General features: G+C 44.0%; 3 protein-coding genes across 3 annotated transcripts; 1 reads left to right on the top strand and 2 right to left on the bottom strand.

Moving 5' to 3' along the window:
* Positions 5,326–12,023, top strand: LOC8076029 (MADS-box transcription factor 6). The gene is made up of 8 exons (XM_002454427.2): positions 5,326–5,640; positions 8,350–8,428; positions 9,385–9,446; positions 9,626–9,725; positions 10,855–10,896; positions 11,122–11,163; positions 11,338–11,495; positions 11,589–12,023. The coding sequence occupies exons 1-8, from the start codon at positions 5,459–5,461 to the stop codon at positions 11,689–11,691; spliced, it is 768 nt and encodes a 255-aa protein (XP_002454472.1). The 5' UTR covers positions 5,326–5,458; the 3' UTR covers positions 11,692–12,023.
* On the bottom strand, positions 13,365–14,505 carry LOC8076028 (E3 ubiquitin-protein ligase RHA1B). The gene has a single exon (XM_002452705.2). It carries the CDS (start codon positions 14,242–14,244, stop codon positions 13,705–13,707), a length of 540 nt encoding a protein of 179 aa, XP_002452750.1. The 5' UTR covers positions 14,245–14,505; the 3' UTR covers positions 13,365–13,704.
* On the bottom strand, positions 17,637–21,068 carry LOC8076027 (protein TRANSPARENT TESTA GLABRA 1). Its single transcript, XM_002452704.2, is given in 3 exon segments — positions 17,637–18,264; positions 19,740–19,887; positions 19,889–21,068. Coding segments are annotated over 2 exon segments (1,071 nt in total). The 5' UTR covers positions 20,816–21,068; the 3' UTR covers positions 17,637–18,264; positions 19,740–19,743.

The following is a 21,809-nucleotide window of genomic DNA, read 5'->3' as shown; positions in this document are numbered from 1 at the left end:
GCTTGACAGGTCGCACGACATGGAAACCGGCCCACGGGTCATGCCTTGGGCTGAAGACCAAAAGCCCTAGAGGCACGACGACCCGTAGTGCCCTGGCGATCTGCGTCATGGCACGACACGACACCGGGCCGGGCCAGCCCGGCCTATTGGACATATATACTCAGATGTTGCAAACTTGCTAACTACTACTGCTACTGCTGACAGGAAAATAGACATATAGACTCTCTCCACACAATGTGCAGCAAAATCGTACCCACCATTAAGTAGCTTTATTTTCATGTAGACCCAGCAACATATGCGCCAAATGTATAGTACTCCTATTAAACTATTAGTCTCTCCATCTCAAATTATAAGTCATTATAAGAATCTTGGAAAGTCAAATTATTTTAGGTTTAACTAAATTTATATTATATAATAAAATAATAATTATTATATTACCAAGTAAGTATCGTTGAATTCTTTCTTAATTATATTTTTAAAGTATACTCACTTTATATTACAAAATTTAGTATTTTTTTAAAAATTTTGGTCAAACTTTAAAATACTTTGATTCTTTAAGATTATTTTAATGATTTATAATTTGGAATGGTGAGAGTAGTACACGTACGCGTCGTCAGCCATTTGCTGGTGTAACTTTCGCGGGTCGGGCCTACCCTAATTGTGCACGAAAAGATCTTGAGTTAATTATATTGCCGGCGACACCGCGCGCTTGCTCTTTTTTTTTTGAGACGCCAGGCCACCGCCACCCACCCAATACGAACGTCTTAATTAATTTCCTACGGAGGCCAGGTGGGTGCATCTCGCCCTCGCTCTAGCAATTCGCTTGGCGGCGGCCCCGGCCGGCCCTTTGCCGCGCGCGCCCGTTTCCGTTTGCAACAAATCTCTATGCGATCTAGCCTTTCCCCATTTGCTCGATCGGCACTCCCTTCTCTTCGGCGGGCGGTGGACTAGCTAGGAGGAGGACTCGTCGTGCAGCCAAGCACGATTCAGGGCACGATTCAAAGCAGCGCAGAGAGCGTGCACATGCGCCCGGCAAAATGGAAGCTGTGCGTGCAGCTAGGGCAAAGGAGTATTGACGCTTTTGGGCCGGGTGCGGCCGGGCATGCAGTATGCCTGCCAGCATGGCAAGGTGGCATTGGCAAATTAAACGCAAATTAAAGCAGGCAGGCCGAGGGCGACGATGCACGCACGGCGCGATTTCCCGTTCTAGCTGGTGGGGGTGGTGGTACCGGCGCGCGGCCGGGCAGATGCAGAGCGTACTACGTGTTTGCCCAATTGCCTGCCCCGGCGACGAGTACGTACGTGACGAGATCATCATAAATATTGCTTTGGTACGTTCTCCGGCACTGCCGGTACGTGGTTCGCGCGATTCGTGTTGGTGTGCCGTGGCGGCCGGATTTGCATATATAGTACTGTGTGGTAGTAGGTAGCTGTGTGCTAGCTACTAGACCGGCCGTTCCCGCCGCCATGCATGGGCATGGGTACGTGCACACACACGGCCGGAACGGAACTACTTGACGCCTTTGCCTCGGGCGCCTCACCAATTCGGATCGATACGACAGTGGACACCCATGTCCTCCAAAGAAAACTCTCGTGCATTTGATATCACTGTATATCGCGGCGACGTCGACGCGCGCATATACACTGTATTACTACCCGGCCGTATACTCGTACTATATATTAGACCGGCGCTGTGCCTGCGCGCGTTGTTGGTGCAAAAATGCTCCATCATGGCTCATGGCTGCCTCGCTATAGCCTACCTCAAAACTGGCCGGCCGGCCGGCTGGTGCGCGCGCGCGTACCCGGTAAATATAATGCGCGTGTCAGCGAGCAGCAGGCAGCAATGGACGAGTGATAGTACCACACGGTCCAGGGGAAGAGAAAACCATTGCCGCCCGGGCGGCCGAGCATGCATCTGCATCATCTGCTGGCTACGCGCGCGACGTGGATGAGGTCCTGCTCCTAGCCACTAGCTAGCCTCTTCTCCCTCCTACTAGCTAGAACGGGTGTCAGGGGGAGTTTATGGCCGGCCCGGCGGAGCCCGGCCGAATCCCCGGCGCGGCCTCTCCATCCACATCTCCTCGCTCGCGCGTTTGCAGGCGCTGCTGCATAGGTGCAGCAGCTCATTTCTCGCGAGGGAAATCCGCGTACTGCCCGTTGCAATTGCGCGCTCGCCCTGCCCCTGACTTCGGCACGGCACGTTCAGGCGTACCACTCCACGTGCCTGCCATGCCGTCGTCTCGATCGCGATCGCGCTGCTGGCCAATGGCCAGGGAGCTAGGTTAAGCTCGCAGTCGCATGTCATGGATGCGTGACTTGCTGGTCCGGTCCGGCGGGCCGGTCGAGTCGTGACTCGTGAGGGAGACCGATCGAAGCGGACGAGGACAGCTGGAAAGGAAAATGTGAGCCGAAATTCATGAAAGGAAGTCCATAGCGCCAGTCCACAGCCGACACGTATCGCACAGCCTATGGTGGTGTCTCACCTATATATGAGGTACGGAATACTGGCCAGGTCCTCTCTCTCTCTCTCTCTCTCTCTCTCTCTCTCTCTCTCTCTCTCTCTCTCTCTCTCTCTCTCTCTTCTGTACTGTATGGCACATTGACAAGTCTCTCTCCTCCCGTTGGTGTGTATGTGACATCCTTGCTGTATCATTAGAAAGCCGCTCTCTTCGGACCAGGTTATGTAAACAATGGAGGAGAATAATTACAGGTGATTATGGATGTCGTGTACTCCTCTGTGTCATGTAAATACTGCATTTTATAAATTTTAAGACAAATAAAAAAAGAATATAATAAAATAATAAAAGATACATGTACTCTCATTTATAAAATCAACCTGATTAATCATGACTCGTTGATAAATGGAAAATACTTAATATAAAATTAGTTTTTTGTCCTTTAAAATGTATTGCATTTAAAAACAAACTTTGAATGGTAGAATGCACTGTATTATGGGAATGAGGGATTGGACACCTTAACATTCAGTCAGTCATGCCCAAAAATGCATCCCTTTGGTCAATATTTGTCACATGTAATTTTGGTGGTGCTCCATTAGTACCTTTGACCAATTTCTATTTTTAGAGACGAAAGAAGAATTATATTAAAATATAGCAACCACACTGGAATACAATGCATATACCCATATACTATTCTTCATTTGTATTGTATCCATGCTTTGTTTTCTTCCAGTTCTTAGACTTTATGAGATTTTGCAAGTATATTTGAATACAAACCACGCATAACTTACATGTTTCTAAACTAAATAATTTTAATGTTACTTCAGTTTGCAGTTTTAAGGTTTGACCATTTTTTGTTCTACACGACATGTTTTTTAGCAGAGGAAGTTAGAGATCACATAAATATTCAAAAGTGAATAGAAAATACAAAGGAACAGTTCTCACAGGAATTGAAAAAGGTCATAATGTATATTTTAGATTTACTATTAATAAACAGTTTTCTTTTGGGTTCATACTTGTACAGTTTATTTCATAAATCTTTTTCCTAATTAAGTCGTGTACAAAAGAAAGATAAATAAACTATATTAAAAAGACAAAACAATCGGCCATCATATTATCACATAGCCTGTTTTTTAGTTCTAGTGCAGCATACTGATTATTATTTACTCATATATATGCCAATGCCTTACGTTGAATATAGTAAAAACACAAGAATGGTCCCTGATCTTGTCCTTCAGTGTCATTTAGGTCCTCAAACTTTCAAAAAACATGAGTAGTCCTTTGTTGACCAAAAACTCTTTGATTTATATAAGTTATTTGTTCCTTGCAAATATTTTGCAGGGACCAACAAATTTGGGAAGGAGACCAAAATAAGAATTTGGGATGTGTTCCCCCATTTCCAAATGGGCCTTTTCAAATTTAATGACACGAGTTCAAAAAAGTTAGTTCTTTCACCATATTTGTTTAAAAATTAAATATAGTTGTTGTATGATGTGCCGACTATACATGGGAAATGAATTAGCAGCCGCACAACTAGAATCTATAGCTTCTCCTAGCTATATGGAATTCTCCCAGTGTGTAGCATTCAATATTGAGTATGAGTTTTTCCCTACCAAATGTCTCATAGAGAGGATTCTCATGTGTTAGGACTGGTGTAGTATTCTTATTAGTACTTAAAACACTAGGAGAACTCTACCATTTTAGTGGTGCTTGCTGTATGTCCTTTTTTTTTCAAAAGAAAGCATAACTATGAATGCTGCCATGCATGAACTAGCTAGTAGCTGGTGGGAGGTCCAACCAAAAAGGCCAACTATATATTGATAGCAATGTTTTTACTAACAAATCAAGTCGATCAGGGAGTCACTAAAGCAGGTTCTAACTCCTGCACCCAAGTTATTAGAATGCTGCCCCAAAATCAAACTGTGACGAAATATGCACAGATTAAAGCGAGAAGCCGAGTCGTCGCCAAAAATGCCACGCCGCTACTTGATCATTCAATTCGCTATCTAAATTTCTCATCTCTCATCTCATATCATGTAATGGCAGCATGCATGGATCTCATGATCTCAATGATGTGTGTTGTCGTCGTCATCGCCGTCCCATACATGCCTACAGAAATCTGGCACAAAGGCGGGCGGCTCACGTACTAGCATATACGCTACAGGCAGCACACATGCAAGTCGTACTAGCATGCAACCAAGGGAAAATTGGCAATTGGGGTTATGGAATCAAACAGGGATCTATATTTTTGGGCAGCCTGCCTCCACCGGTCGGATCGGAGAAGGGTTGGATCATATCGGAGGCGCGCGGCGTGGCCCAAAGCGAAAGCAACGGCGCAGGGCTGCAGGGTTGAGAGCCTGCTGGGACCCAGGAGGTGTGTGAGGTGCATGGCGACCTGCATGGTTTGGGTTAGGCCTAGGAGGTTCTCTCTCCAATGGGTAGCTCGCACCCTTTGGCCGCCGTTCTCGTGTATGCCATATGCCATCATGCTATGCTTCGCGCCGTGTATATTTGTGGCGTGGGAGCCGCCGCATCGGAGCGCCCCCGTTTCGGCACGGGTCTCCCAGTTAGGGTAAACCAGGGGCAGTGGGTAAAACTGCCCAGCTCCACTCCAAATTTACCCTCCGGCCTCTCTCCTTTAATTTAAAGCTAGCTCTGAGAGATAGATGGGAGTGCAGAGTGGGGGAGATAGATGGATGGATGGAGACGCGTGAAAAAGATGCGATGCGAGAGAAGAGACCGGCAGCGTGCTACAGGGCAGCCACACAGTGACGCTGCCCTTTTTCCCGGTTCTCTCCACTGATATTCCGCTCCTGTCCTGCCCCGGCGACCCATTATATCGTCGCGCACAATGCAAAACTTAGCACTTGTGGGCGGCCTTGTTTTGTGGGGAGTCGTCGCCTAGCTAGCAGCGGATAAGCAGGCAGCAGCAGAAGAGCGAGCAGAGAGAGCGGCTGAGTGAGAGAGAGAACAGCGAGCTCTCGGAGGAGAAGGAGATCGTCATGGGGAGGGGACGAGTTGAGCTGAAGCGGATCGAGAACAAGATCAACCGCCAGGTCACCTTCTCCAAGCGCCGCAACGGCCTGCTCAAGAAGGCGTACGAGCTCTCCGTGCTCTGCGACGCCGAGGTCGCGCTCATCATCTTCTCCAGCCGCGGCAAGCTCTACGAGTTCGGCAGCGCCGGGTAGGCGATCCGATCCGATCGATCCATCAACACACGCACAGCCCTCGCGCCGCAGCCACTAATCCATCTTAATTCTCGACTCCTGCAAGCAGCAGATCTGCTAGCAGCTGCTGCCTTTTCCTTGACAAAGAGATCCGCTGATGATGCTTTACTTGCTCAATTGCTGCCTTTATTTTTCCCTTTTATTATCTCCGATCCTGCTGTGTTGGCTTTGTGCCCTTTTTCCTTTCTCTGTGATTTCATGTTTTTTAGCAGAAGCATGGAAGAAAGCCGGTAGCCAAGCTACTAAAAAACTGTAGTTCCTGGCCTTGGCGCGAGGCAGCATGTTATTTTATTCCTGCCTGCTATCCGCGTGTGTATCTGTGCGTGTGTGTAGGGGCATGGCGGTGTTCATATAAACCGGGGGTGGGTGGATGTGGTGTGGATCCCTAACTGGCATGAGACATCCTTTCAGCAGATCTACTAGCCCTACGCTTTGCCTCTTTCTCCCAGCTTCTCCGGGCACTTGAAGTAGTCGCCCGGTCCATCTTCTCGGCCGGGTATCTGGAGTTGGCCATCTTTCGTGTGCTGGGGGCGTGTGCGTGTCAGAGACACGCCCGGTTTGCTCGATTGCTGAGCTAATAGGGGTTCGTCGTCGTTGGGTGGAAGAGGGTAGAGAGTTAACACCGATGTGGTCTGAGAGGGGAAAGGGTGGTATGTTCTTTCCTTTTTTGATCCAGCTCCGGCTTATATGAAAAACCCCTGCTGCCCACAGACTTGTCCTGGCACTTGTTTTGTTCTGGGCTCTGGCTACCTCCATCTTTATTTCCTGACCTCGATCTCTTGTTCGATTATTGCTCCTTATTGCTTCTTCTTCTTCTTTAATTTTCTCTTCCCTTACGATTTCCTGTCACTTTGCTCGACAATACAAATTTAGTTCTTTTATTACGTTTGCTCCATACTTGATTTAGATCTGCTTGAGATTTTCAGGAGGCCTCAACATTTCAAGTTGAAAGCTCAAAGCATGATGAAAAACTTTCTGTTTTGCGGCCCTTGTCTTTTCACCGGCCTCCTCCCTTGTTTCTAGTTGTTTTTGTGTCCCTTTCATTTCCTAACTGGTGTTTGATGTCTAGAGAGAGATTATTCTTTGTTTGTTCTTAAGGTACGGTATATATATGGCCGGAAGACAATTTCTGTTTTGCTCTTTTCTTTGTTCTCATTTTATGCGTATGCATCAGAGTACTACTCAGCCATGAACGGTCACTCATTTGCCTTTATTGATAGTGTATGTTGCTTGCACGCACTTCGTTCATGTATTTCGCACTTCTTGCTTTGACTTCCCCTGCTGCTTAAAGATCTTTTTTTTACCTTACCCCTATTTCTTCATGTGACAGATCTAGACTAATAATTAATAAAACGAAGTTATCTCTTTCTTATGTTTCTACTTCCAAAAAGAAAATTTTCGTAGACTGCAACTACATATGATCATTTTTAATTCTTTTTTGAAGTGTTATCTGTTCAATTCACTTGTAACATGAATTATGAAATTGTTTCCTTTCGTTTGAGAATAAATATCTAAGGTTCGAACTTCCAATATAATTTGCTCTAGGCTTGTATACGTTGTTCATACTTGGAACCTCTCCACTAAACATTGCATTTTTACCATTTTTCTATGATATATGGGAGAGATATCTTATATTATGCATCTTTAATTTGTGTGATGTGGATCTATTTTATGATTGAAGTATAGCATTATTTTGTAGTAGGAAAGTGATCAAATTGCCTTGTGTTTAGGTACTTTGAGTTTAATTTCTTGAAAAAAATGTTTTAGTTTAACGAAGAAAGTGCTAAAACGATTCACCACCAATTTACTAGGGATCTAAACTTCTAATGCATCATAGAACTAGTCTGCTTTCAAGGTATTTACCACTACATATTATAATACCACTACATATTGTAATGGGGATCTGAAAATTTCCATCTTATAATACCACTACATATTGTAATTAATGTTCATACAAGAAATTTAAGTCCAATGGGGATCTGAAAATTTCCATCTTGTACCACTACATATTATAATATGCATGCATGCTTTATTAATTTTCTTCTTTTTATATATTAGTTTCATGACAAAAACATGGATTTAGTAATTATATGACATCTATGGGGCAACAAGTTATTTGCTTTAGATATATTTAGATTTGGTTTTAGTGTTGGAAATAAATTTTCATGCAGTATAAGCACAATACTAAAATATAAAAAGCTTTGTCTACGTCAAGGCAGGAATTAAAGAGCCATAGCTACATCACAAAGGATTCATGTAGTAATTGTAATTCTTATAGGGCATATATGTAGCATAAGTGCATAACTATAAGATAATCATGAATTTCACAAAGTATTTTCAACTTTAGCTTTCTATAGATGGAAGCTCCCAAATAATGTTCTATAAACTACGAGTTCAATCTCATCTATCATGTCACAGGAGCACACGCTCCTACGCTAGTGTGGTTCACTTATAAGCCAAATCCACATGAAATCAGACTTCTTATATAAGAAGGAATATATGTTAATGTTAGTAAATAGCTATGTATGTATATATAAACAGGGCAACCTGTGCATACACCAATACATTCCTCAGCAGCATCTTTGCCATTCTAGATTCTAGAAGTCATTTTCAGCATATTTTGTAGTTAATCAGACAAGTCCCTTTACATATAACTTTCTGTGCAGCATAACTAAAACACTAGAAAGGTATCAACATTGCTGCTACAACGCTCAAGATTCCAATGGTGCACTCTCTGAAACTCAGGTATGGCATCAAATGTAGCTTATGATAACCTCTTCATTAAAATTATTTCTCCTTAAAAACTAAATATGTTCCCTCTTTATATTGTTGGGTGAATTTTTATATTTAGTCTGCTACCATAGTACAACCATAAACGAGAGCAAGAAGAGTGTATACCAATTATCGATCTTATTATGATGGTGATATTACATCGGAGCATAAAAGTTTTTGTTGTGTTCTCAGTGCTTAGCTATATATCATTCAACTTTTCACATATTTTTAATTTACCAACAAAGGAGCCATTTCAAATGAAAATAACTTTTAATGTTTTCTTGGTACAACCATAGACAAGCAAAGAGAGAATTTATTACTGCTGTGAAACTGAATTCATTTTCAGAACCGAAGTCATTGGTGTTTTTTCTTTCTTTTTAAGGAAAGTTTTTTCTTCCTTCTAATTGATCCAACAATATTTTTTTCATATATTAATGCACTTAGCTCTACATTATATCTGCTAAGTGCTATACATATACAATTCCAGGAAGAGGTAGCGTGTGTTGTATATTGTTCATCTGTTGACATGACATACAAGTCGGTACCTATTAGTAATAGTAAAGAAGCTCCTACAACACTGTGATCTTAGGCACTATTTCTAGAATTTAGTAACATTTCTACAGCATAGACCCCCCCCCCCCCCCCTCCCCCCTATTTGACATTGTAAAGTGGCTATTCCTGCTGTTTTTGAATGGTAGCAGGGTACTGTGTGTAATAAAGGTCGATCCCAACATAGGCCGAGGATAACTAACAATAGAATGCAGTGAATTTTCGGCAACCTAGAATGCCTTTTTTTTTTGTGCTAGTCATTTTTAAAAGGTCGTCCCTCATCTCATTGTGTTCTCGAATGCATTAAAACCTGCTGATAAGAGCTCACAGTTGTCATGCAATTGAACTGATGAGGTTGTGCATAATTATATTCTGTTTAGAGCTGGTACCAGGAAATGTCAAAACTGAGGGCAAAATTTGAAGCCTTGCAGCGCACTCAGAGGTTGGTTTGTCATACTTTCACATGTGATAATATAGTATAGTGTCTCTAAAATAAGATTTTTTCTAAAGCATTTAATGCAAATACATACTTTCTACAATATATTTGAATACACTGTACATGTTAATGTGACCACAAAATTGACTTATTACTTTTCTATGTTATATAACTTGGGAAAGCAGGCACTTGCTCGGGGAGGACCTTGGCCCACTGAGTGTTAAGGAATTGCAGCAGCTAGAGAAACAGCTAGAATGTGCTTTGTCACAGGCAAGACAGAGAAAGGTAATTCATATATCCCAGTCTTCCCTTATATGTTATGAAAAGAACCCTTCTGTTTCAGAGCTAATTAAGTAGCTAATAAATACATAGGAATCGTGCAACCATAGAATTTATACAAGCTGTTAGGAAAGGAATACTATGTTGTCTGCAATGGAATGCGCTTGTAATAATATATGCCCACCTGGCCACCTACTAGTGGTAGGACTAGTGACTTACATTAACTTCGTGTAAGATAGCAATAATCAATGTATTTCCTTCTTTTATGGAGATGGATAATTAATTCATTAAACAACAATGCTTCTTCCAAGTATTTGAAAGAAACTGCAGGCAAGGATGATTAAACACTTTAATTAGTAGGTTATAATATGGGTCACCAACAAACGGGGTCATTAAAACTGATCTTATTTTTTATTAGCTTTAAAATGTCAGGCATGTATGAAGTCGTACAACATCTTTTGTAATTACCAATGTTAGCTTCCGTACGAAAGGTCAATATAGCCACCTATAGCATGCTAGCCACAATAAAGCAAGCGCATCCTAGCATTTTTGTTGCCATGCCTGTGAAAATTTTACCTTAAAATATGCTCCCACATTTATTTTTTCTGCTATATCTTTATTTCCTATGAAAGTTAGTAAAAAAATGAAAATAACATCATTACTATCTAATGCATAGAAAGAGGTCGCTAGAAGCTCATATACTACTCCCTTCGTTCCAAACTACAAATCGCTTTGACTTTTTAGGTTTATCCATTTTGCTATGTACTATCTAGACATATTATTTTATTTAAATGCATGAAAAAATAATATAGAAAATTCAAAGCGACTTATAATTGGAACAGATGGAGTAGATGAAATTATTAGCAAAACTCGAACGGTAGTTCCAATGACGATTTAATTAACATATGTGTCAAAACTTCAATACAGTCTGTATTCCCTAAATCACCAACCATATACAGCCCAATATGAGCCAAAGCCAGAAGAAACCATACAGAAAAAAAATAGTGTAACAATATGAAAATCAGCTTAATTTGTTGATTTATTCAGTTTACTTATAAATGAAAAAAATGAAAATATATGTACATACTTCTCTATTTATTTCTTACGACTAATTACGCCTCAAAATTGTTGGCAGACACAACTTATGATGGAGCAAGTGGAAGAGCTTCGCAGAAAGGTACGTATTTTATATACTAGACTTTGTTTACAATAGTAATACTCTACGGCACAGCTCGGGCATATACTCTATCTTATGCACACTAGGGATCCTATGCATGCTCTTTAGCTGAAAAACTAGCTAGAACTGTAGATAGTTATGCATAGGTGTCTTCCTTGTACTCTTTTGTACACGAGTCAACCGTTCATCCATGTCTAAAATATTCTTGGACTGTTGCATGCGCAGGAGCGTCACCTGGGAGAAATGAACAGGCAACTCAAACACAAGGTCCTTATCTGTTTCCTATATATAGTAGAATGACAGCTATATGAATTAGAGCTGTATATACTCCTATATTCATTTGATCTTTTTTGTTTTTTTTTTCGAAAGATCTGATCTTTTTTGTTTTAACATGGACAGTGTTTCTTTGTTTACTATGTTATATGTTGTCCAATTCTACAGCTTGAAGCTGAAGGTTCTAGCAACTACAGAACCTTGCAGCATGCCGCCGCCTGGCCAGCTCCCGGCGGCACCATCGTGGAGCATGACGGCGCCACGTATCATGTTCATCCACCTGCTCACTCAGTTGCTATAGACTGTGAACCCACTCTGCAAATTGGGTATAATACCTGGTCGATCGTAATTCAAGAAAAACAAATGCAGACTCATCATTGCAGTGTACTAACAGAACAAAACTGACTATCTGTTTCCAGGTACCCTCATCACCAGTTTCTGCCTTCTGATCAGGCAGCCAATAATATCCCAAGGAACGCCCCCGGAGGCGAGAACAACTTCATGCTGGGATGGGTTCTTTGAGTTGTTCTCTCAATCCATCCATCAGATGGGCAATCATGTTGAAACAAATAAAAGGCATTCAGTGTTGTATATGCATGCATATTCATGCTCAAGTGCTTGATTTGCTACGATGGGATATCTTTTAAATTTATCGTTCTGGTGTGTAATAACTAATTAAGAACGGCACCTTCATTCTGTGTGGTTGTGGTGTGGCACTTCTATGTTTTTTTTTTTCATTTGGACCATGAATCTTGTAATTTGTAAAAATACATCTATGCTGGTGGTGCATAGGATCCAAAATTATCTGCAACGGTACTTATATGCTGATGCAAGATTCAGCACCATTTGGATCATTTTTCTGCTTCATTTGTCCCTTTCTTCTGGCCCAGGCACATCTTAGGCCTTGTTCAGTTCACAAATTTTTTTGGCTTCAGGTACTATAGCAATTTCGTTTGTATTTGACAAAGATTGTCCAATCATGAACTAACTAGGCTCAAAAGATTCGTCTCGCAAATTACAGACAAACTGTGCAATTAGTATCTATTTTTGTCTATATTTAATGCTCCATGCATGCGCCGTAAGATTCGATGTGACAGGGAATCTTTAAATTTTTTGGCACCTTTTTGGGAACTAAACAAGGCCTTAAGCAAAGAGACAGATATAATAAAAGCTATCATCAATTAATTTGGACCGCAGCAGACCAAAATGCAATATATATATGTACTTTGAGTATACCTATGATTTTAAATTTCTATGACATATCTTTGTTTTGCGAAGACATATCTTCACCTTTCTTTTTCATAACAGAAAATTTAAAGTGCAATGCTGTCATCGCCAGAAGCTGAGAACCTCGTTTCAAGTATAGACAGTCTAGTTGTCCAATGATGAATTGATGACAATGACATGTCACTATGTCAGAGTATGAGCAGCTGGTTTCTTTGCACGAATTTGTGTAGGGCGGCCGGGTCATGGGAGCGAATAATTATGCTGTTTTGCATCATGGAATCTAATCTTGCCAGAATCGGTTGTCAGTTAGAATGTCGTTTGCACTCATTAATTGGTTTACAGGATTTCTGTAGATTGCAAAGAGAGAGTTGTGTGGTTTGCATTATCTTCAGCTTGTACAGGAGTGTAGTAGGGGCTGAACAAGCCATGCATGTGCTTGCCCATCAGGCCATGTCGCTAAGATTCATTATTGGTGGTTTCATATGGGGCCGAAGCACACTTTGCTTTTGCATCACACTACATGATGAAGATGGTACAAAGAGTTGCTTAGCGGTCAATTATTCTGTCGCAGGATTGTGTATTTCTGCAATGCAATGGCTAGTTTTTGGACGTCTACTATGCTTCCCCATTTTTTACAGGTAAAGGTATGATGACCAGTATTTGACATGCTTGACTACTGAAGTACTGATTTGGTGTGTCAATGGGGTCAACATTGCCGACTTTGAATTTTCTAGGTAAGCGCCATTCAATTTAGTGTGGAATATGACAAGTACCTTCAGAACCTTCGCCGTTGCAATTTGACGAAGAACGACAAAAAGGTCTGATCAGATTATGTCAGTACTTTATTGACACCAGCTCATGTTAGCAAACGGTTCCCAAGACGAGACGATCCATCAGCATTCAAGTTGGCTGCTAAATTATTCAGTATCAGTTCCACAAGCTTGCTGCTTACCAAATTTCACAAAAAGTTGATGAACTAATTTGACTTTTTATATGATCGAAAAGAGAGAGAACTTTATGTACAATGAATATGGCTAGCTGTTAGCAGCACTATCAAGCAATTAGCTGCCGTATACTCCTTTAACATCCGTATTAGCTAGTATCTTTACAAAAATATCAACTGTCAGGCGCCGGATGGAGACAATCAGCTGCTCGAATTAAGCCCCCATTGATGAGCAGTTGGCTGATGGCAGAGCAGCTGTTATATACCACCCGGCGGCCCGGTCGCCGTCGTTCACCTGCCCTCGCCATTCCGGCACCACCGCGTTGGGCTTGGAAAAGACAAAACTGCCTCCGAGACGACGGTCCTCACCAAACGCGCGTGAGACGTCTGGCGAGCCGACCCAGCCTGGCCCGGACCGGCGGGCGGGGCAGGAGGTCGGAGCGGCACAGCGGGCACGTCGCCCGGCCGAGGTCGATCCAGCGGTCGATGCAGGCCCGGTGGAAGGCGTGCGCGCAGTTGCCCAGCCGCCGCACCTCGTCCGTCGCCTCCAGCGTCTCCAGGCACACGATGCACGCCGGCGCGTCCTCGCCGCCGCCTTCGTGGTCGCGGCACTGCTGGCACGCCGTGTGGGCGCCGGCGGACGACGACAACGCCGGCTGCTGCTGCTCGGCCAGGAGCTGGGCGTACTCCACGGCGGGGAGCCGGCTCTTCACCTCCTCGGGCTGGTGGTGTGCGGCGTCCGCCGTGCCGCGCCCGCGCGCGGCGGCGTCGACGTGCGGGAAGCGGCAGAGTCCCACGACGGCGAGCATCAGCAGGACGGCGTCCCTGATGGTGCTGAGCACCCTGCAGAAGACGATGATCGGCTTCGGGATCGGGAGGCAGTAGCACACCAGCGGGAACCCCATGATCGATCGGCCGAATGAACGAAGCAGAGAGAGTTGTTGTCTGACACGAAAGCAGGGCGTGGGTGATCTCTTCTTTGTGGATAGATACAACTTTCGCGGGACGAAGACGAAGCAACGAGCGCCCAGGGCGGAGCGAAGAGGATATGGTGGACAAGTCAGAGCGAGCTCTGAAGCGGCCCGCTGGTTATATAGAGGGACTGAGGGAGGGAGCTCAGGGAGGCGGAGAGAGCAGCCGGGACGGACGGGCAGGCGGCGCGCCGCGGCCCGTGGTGTGCGAAGTGCATGCGAAACGGTGGTTGTTTTCACGTGGTATAGTTGGTGGCAGTGGGATGGTGCGATTCGGCCGGTGAGAAAGGTGCGTGCACCTGCCGTGCCCGCTGCCTGTGCGTGTACGCGGGGGTGGAACGGGCCGGCGCGGACGGCAGCCTGTGCCCTGTGGTGTGGAACGTGACGACTGACGACCTGGCTCCCGCTGTCAACGAGGCTGGTCTGGTACCGCCCGTCGCCGCCAGGGGGACTAGCGTGCCGATCGAGGTAAAGTACGTCGTCCGTGCGAGTCCATGGGCGGGGCGGTGGAGCATGCGAGGGTCGGGGGACCAGATCAATGCAACCCGCGTGCGCGTTGTTGACGACTCGGGATGTTCGATCGCCTTGGACTGGTGGACAGGTGAAGACACCGTCTGGCGTCTGCGTCGACGTCGGTCCGGCGCTTTCGTCACCCGGACGTGGAATACAGAATACTAGTAGTAGTAGTAGTTTCGATCGTTAGAGGTGTCGCTTGCATCGTTTACTCCCGCGGCTCAGTACCGCACATTTTCTGCGTGATAAACGTGTGACGAAAGTAACGCGCACTACTACTTCCTCAAAACAAACAAAAAAAAAGTAACGCGCGCTGAGAACGACGCTGCTGCGCGTGTTTTACCTCCTCGGCTATAATGAAGTACTGTAGGAATCTGTAGTACTCCAGGGCTTTAATTAATTTGTGTGATTGTGTCACACACACGTGCTCGATCATGCACGTGGAAACGTTGCCCAGTCTTGAGAGAAAGTTGTATGGGCCCGTTTGCTTGACCCGTATGGTCGAGTAGAGAACTAGAGACAAGCTTAGCGATCTGTACATGTTTGGTTTCCATGGCGGAGGCAATTCAGTTTCTGGTAAAACCCCACTCGCGCCACGAGCGGAAACAGAAAATCAACTACAGTTTTTCAATAGGAGCAGTATACATAGGTAAGGGTGTATCAATGCCCGTATGTACATGTACCACTCCTAGTCCCCAAATCGTGCCACCGTAGTCGGTGCTACTGTGCTAGATGTTGCGTTTGCGACTGACGAACCAATGCGCAAGCCCATGTGATGAGCGCGCGGAGCCACTCCAACGAGTGGTGCGGTGGTGCCCCGTCGCCCGTCGGCATGCCAGATGCTAGTGTGTACTACTACTACTAGCCACTAATCATCGCTTGGCACTTACCCGAAGCCAAGCTTTTCGGTAAGCCATCGGCCGTCACGATGGGGCGCACGTCTCAGTTGGCGCGCGCGGGCACATCGCTTGGGTTAGCCGAGCGGTCCCTTTCGCGGCGTAGCCTCTGTGCAAGTGCGTCCACGTTTGGAGTCGGCTGCTGCCGGCCGTTCGTGTCCGAAACCAAATTGGGTCCTCCGAGTCTCGAATCTCCGGACAGGAAGAGTTTGGCAGCGTCGCCGCGCCGCGCCCATGGATCGGAAGAGTCAGGAGTATGAGCAAGTAATTGGATCGGGTCATGCTTATCCATGAGGGAACGAATGAAACCGTGTTCTGTCAGCTGGGACGCGAGAAAACTCGGAATGGATACGGGACGCGTTCAGGCCCACGGTGTTCAGTAGATGGCAATGCAGGAAGACATGCTGCGTAAGGATACAGGCCGGTGGTTGTTCGGAACTCAAGGACAAGATAACAATACAATTCTGTATATCGCTCAAATCATCTTAAGTCTTTATTATTTTTTAGGCACAAATGTCAACACCAAATACATACAGTATATGCTATAAATACTCATTAAAAATTATAAATATTAGTATTTTTATATAAAAAATAAACTTACTCCAACTTTAGGTCCTGTTAGATTAGCTGGCTAATGGCTCATATTAACTAGCTAATTATTAGCTACCTATTAGGTGAATGATGTTTGGATGCACAGTTAATAAAAAAAGACTAATTGAGATAGTTATTATTTAGAGGTCTAGCTGACAATTAGCTATTTTATTAATTGCACCTGGTTGGATCCAAAAGAGATAACTATTAATAAATAACTATTATTTTATGGCCTGTTTAGTTCTATTTTTTTTTTTTGCAAAATGGTCAATGTAGCATTCTCACTTGTATTTAACAAATATTGTCCGATCATAGACTAATTAGGCTCAAAAGATTCGTCTCGTAAAATACAGGCTAACTGTGCAGTTAGTTATTTTTTGTATATATATTTAATGCTTCATGCATGTGCCACGAGATTCGATGCGACAAGAAATTTTAAAAATTTTGTAAAATTTTTTAGAAACTAAACAAGGCCTATATGGATCCAAACATGCCTTAATATGTAAGGACTTAGGAGAAACTATAATTGAATTCGTTCTACACGGGGAATATATATTTTTACAATTCTTTGTCCTTTTATAGATATAGATAGACTGCAACTATATATATATATATATATATATATATATATATATATATATATATATATCAGTTGATTAGACAATACCTGTTATAACTGTTTAACAAAATCTATTTTCTCTTAAGAAAAATGGGCTAAATGCCGATCGCAAAAAAGAAGATTCGACAATGCGTGGACAAAATCCAGCGTGTTATCTGAAAGTTCGGCGGCCCACCGAAGCAAGCCACGTTTAGTGCGGATTTTCTCCTATATACAAGAATTCCAGTATTACACTGTGGCCTCAGAAAATCCTGTAAAATTCCACAACATTTCTTTCTACATTATTAGTAGAAAATTCCGCCTTTTAAGAAGGTCAGATTTCACCCCATGAGGCTATGATCCGATTACAGTACAGTACTACGCTTCACATGTTACTGCTAACAGGGGGTTTCAGTTTTTCAACAGTTGATCTTCAACATCAAATTTCAGCTTTCAATTACTAGCTTCATAACCGTAATCCATCACAAATTATAAAACATTTGATTTTTTTAACACTAAGTTTAACTACTCGCCTTATTTAAAAAATTATACAAAATATCAATTCTTCTAGCATGCCTTAGTTTATTAATAAAAGCTCTTCAAAAATAACTTAAATTTGACTATATTTACACAAATTTTTTGAACAAGACAAGCGGTCAAACTTGAAGTAAAAAAAGTCAAACATCTTATAATTTGGGATAAAGGGATTTTTTTTTAATTGAAAGGTCTTGCGTACCTCATACATAAGGGCACGTAAAAACAGCTTAAAGATAGACTATGATACATCGGCATTAAATTGTCTCAAGATCAAACCTATGGTACATGACAGTTTATCTCGAAGGGATCGTCTATTAAATCAAGATTACATGAAATTACATGAGGAGAACACTATGATACAAGACCAGTTTACTTGCCCCTAAAACTTAAGGAGTTTCATTCATGGCTATAAACTGAGAAAGTAACGGACCAAACTGGACTACTGGAGAACAGAACAAGGCCAAAACAATGAGAATGGCCAAATTATGTTCTAACCCATTTTGGGCCATTGCGGCAGTGAGTCAAAGCTAGTACCTCTATAAATTTCTACATTCACAGGAAGTTCAGAGATAAATCTGCTAGCACATGTAGATTTTTTGCTGAGATTTAAGACGACTTCATTCGCGAGACAAAGAGGTAGCACCCTAGAACAGATATGGTTCCTTTGCTTGCCGGAGCTCAGCAGAATGGCTGCTTCTGGGGTTTATGGTGTAGCAATTATGTCAAGAGGTTTGTCAACAGACTCAACACAAGATGAATACAAGCAGATGGTTTCCAAGTCCCAGGGCTCCAGATAATCAAGCTTTCTTCAGAAAATTTCTGCATCACAAGAAGGAGCTTTTTCATGTGAAATATATGGGGTATCAATCAGCGACACCATTTCTTTAGGAGCACTAAGGCAAAGGATAGCTCAATATAAGTTCTTAAGAAGAACTATTTAAAATGCCTGGCAGCTGAAAGAACAATGTTCAATCTTGTGAAAGTTGATTGCCATACTATAAATGTCAATAGTGATTGCTGTTTTCAGTGAAACAAATTAAAATGCCAATGGAAACACCTGGTAATACGAAAGTTTGGCAACAGTACAGTAACTATAACTAAAAGGTAAAGAACATGTAAATGCAATATCATATAACAATAATGTGCGATAGAGAAGAACAAGCTAACCTAGGAATTAATAGTAAAAATCTTATGTTCAGAGCAAAGGACACCAGATGATTGAATTCCGTAAGACAACAGAGGACTAGGCTCAGGATTTTGTAATTATAATCTTCTGTAAGAGAAGGAAGATTATAGCCTCAAATGGGACAGTCCTGACAAAACATTTTCATTGCTGGGAAAGTGGGAACTACACTCAGAAATGAAGATGAGAAGGCCAAAGGGAAATGGTTGTTTTTGAAAATTTCCTTTACAATTTCCATAAGTCCCAGAGCTGTAGTTGTATTTTTAGAATGTTTCAGTGTCGTTTATCTAATCTGATCATGAACAGACGCTGGAATTTCAAGTTAACACTAAAAAAGTTTCCACGTTATCCTATCCAGTGTTAAGAGACAGCCATTTTGCTGTAGAAGAAGGGGCAGAGGATAGTGAGACAGCAACAGCTACAGTATGCAATGTGCAAAGGCAGGGTGTCTGTTGAAGTGCTTTCATACTAATTCACATTATGGCTCACCTATTGATGGAACCATTTACCTTCGTTCAGCTAGCACAAAACTAGCCTGGACCTCCTTGGTGAAAACTGGACCTTTTTCTTAAGTCCACAAAAAGAGGGTTCAATTCAGGACTGCATGTTTGTATTGGAAAGTGACAACATAGCTCACCAATTATCTACTATCAATTTGTCTTAAGTTCTAGTTAATTCCCAAATAAAGATGAGCTTATTCTAAATTCCTCATACATGCATTTACTAAATATACTGTATTTAGCACTTATAATCAGCACATAGAGAAAACAGAAGCAGCTTGTGGCCTTGTGGGTAGTTCATGATAAATTGCATGGATGCACAGATATTAGCAACTTCCAGGCTTCATAGGACTAAAAAAATTAGGCTACTTTTAAATATTATATATGGTAACACTGACCGAGTCAGCTCTGTATGATTCTTCAGTTAAATTGAACAATTACACTATCTCGTACCAATGTGTATGATTTTTTAGTTAAGTTGTACAATTACACTACCTCATACCAATGTGCACGATCGTCTTTAGTTAAGTTCCAAACGTATTGGCATAATCAACAGAAACTATATAGAAATAAATAAAAAGCATCAAACCAAAGATCACCATGGTACCAACCTTGTCAGACCCTAAGAAGCTGGACCTTGTTCTCAAAGGCGATGGCCATCCAGTCCGGGTGGGCGGCCGCCCACTGAAGTTGGTTTATTTCGGCACCTGCGTCGTACACTAGCACAGGATCAATCCCCTCGGCGGGCACAGCCGCCGCTGCCCGCCGCCGTCTCGGGCAGTTCCCAGATCAGTGCCTGCCCGTCGTCCCCAGCCGAGCAGAGGTGCCTAGTGGCCTGCGGCGCCCACGCGACTGCGTTGGCGCACGCCCGGTGCCGGTGCAGCTCGGCCACCGGCACCCCGGGCGCACGTATGTCGAGCACGACGACGGCGCTGCTGTCCATGAGCAGCGCGGCCATATAGCGGAGGTCAGAGCGGTTCCACGCCAGCCTGAGGAGCGGCGTGTCGGGGCGGGGGCTCTCGTAGACGATGGTGGAGTGTTCCTTGTCCCGGAGGTCGAAGACGCGGACGGAGCCGTCGGCCGACACGGAGGCGAAGACCCCGGCCTCCCCCCAGGCGATGTCGTGGACGGCCTTGTCGTGCGCGATGAGCTGCGTCTCCACGACGCCGAGATCGATGTCCCAGACGGTGCAGGTGGTGTCGATGGAGGCGGTCCCGATACGGCGGGGCTCGACCTCGTTCCAATCGAAGGAGGTGAGGGGCGCGCAGAACTCGGAGGCGGCCTTGCGGTTGTCGAGAACGGAGCGGAGCTCGGGCGCGGAGGCGGTGGCGGAGAGGTCGTCGAGCGGGGCGTGCCAGATGCGGAGCGTGTCGGCGGAGGAGGCGAGGAGGGACGGCGCGGCGGCGCGCGGGTTGAACTGGAGCTTGGTGGGTGGGTAGGGGTGGTCGAAGGAGAGCGCCGGGAGGGCGCGGAAGGAGGCGGCGGAGGGGCGGACGGGGTCGAAGGAGAGCAGGGAGACGCGGTTGTGGAGGTCCTCGAGGAAGCTGCCGGAGGCGAGGACGGGCGCGCCGGGGGAGAAGGCGAGCGCGTAGATCGAGTGCGGGAGCTCGCAGGTGAAGGCGTGCGGGTTCGGCGTCTCCGCCCCCGACGACGAGGCGGCCGTCGACGGCGGCTTGGGTAGGTCCATGGGGTGGAGAAATCGGGGTGGATAGATTTGGGGGCGGAGCTGCGCTGAGGCCGATCCTGCTGGGACTCGAGAGAGGTGATAAAAGGAGGGAGAGGGACGCGCGCGTGCGAACGGCGGGTAAACGACGGCCGGGCACGGGGGTTGAACGATGCGGGCGGCGCCGACGCCGGCTGAGGTTGGTGGCAGTGGAACGTGGGATGGGGACTTCGTCACTCCCCAGGAGCCCAAGACCCGCGACGGGTCAGCCGTCGAGTGGTCAAAGTTTGTTGCTGTGTGAACTTGCACCAGCGGTTCCGTGGCCCCGTGGATCTGGTCCGTATCAAAAAAAAAAACAAAAATTTTTAGGATTGCTTGTCATGTCAAATTGTTTGACATGCTGGTATTAAATATAGATAAAAAATAACTAATTATAATTTACAATATGAATCTTTAAGTTTAGTTAGTCTATGATTAATAATAGTTACCAAATACAAACGAAAGTGTTACAGTATCAAAATAAAAAAATCTAAACAAGACCTGAGTGTATCAGGACTCTCTTGTTTGGTTCCTTGAACACAGGTAGTCTGGTTCAAAATAAACGTTGTTTGATTGTCCACATAGGTATAAATTATGTAACATAATATATCAAAATAAATACTAAAATTTTAATTATTTATGATATTATGTCATAATAAAATTTAATTTACCTTATACAACCTTAATTTATTTTAAAATCACTTAATATTCACCAACTATGTGCTAATAATGTTATTAGTTATGTTGATTCTGCATGGCGTGAGCCTGACTTGCCACATATGCTCGATTTATGGCTTATTTAGGCCTTGTTTACTTCCCAGAAAATTTTGCAAAATTTTTCACATTCCCCGTCACATCGAATCTTTAGACGCATGCATAGAGTATTAAATATAGACGAAAATAAAAACTAATTGCACAGTTTGGTCGAAATTGACGAGACGAATCTTTTGAGTCTAGTTAGTCCACGATTGGACAATAT

This window comes from Sorghum bicolor, chromosome 4 (assembly GCF_000003195.3).
Source record: "Sorghum bicolor cultivar BTx623 chromosome 4, Sorghum_bicolor_NCBIv3, whole genome shotgun sequence".
Classification (NCBI taxonomy): Eukaryota; Viridiplantae; Streptophyta; class Magnoliopsida; order Poales; family Poaceae; genus Sorghum; species Sorghum bicolor.
This window is presented reverse-complemented; position numbering and strand designations above follow the sequence as displayed.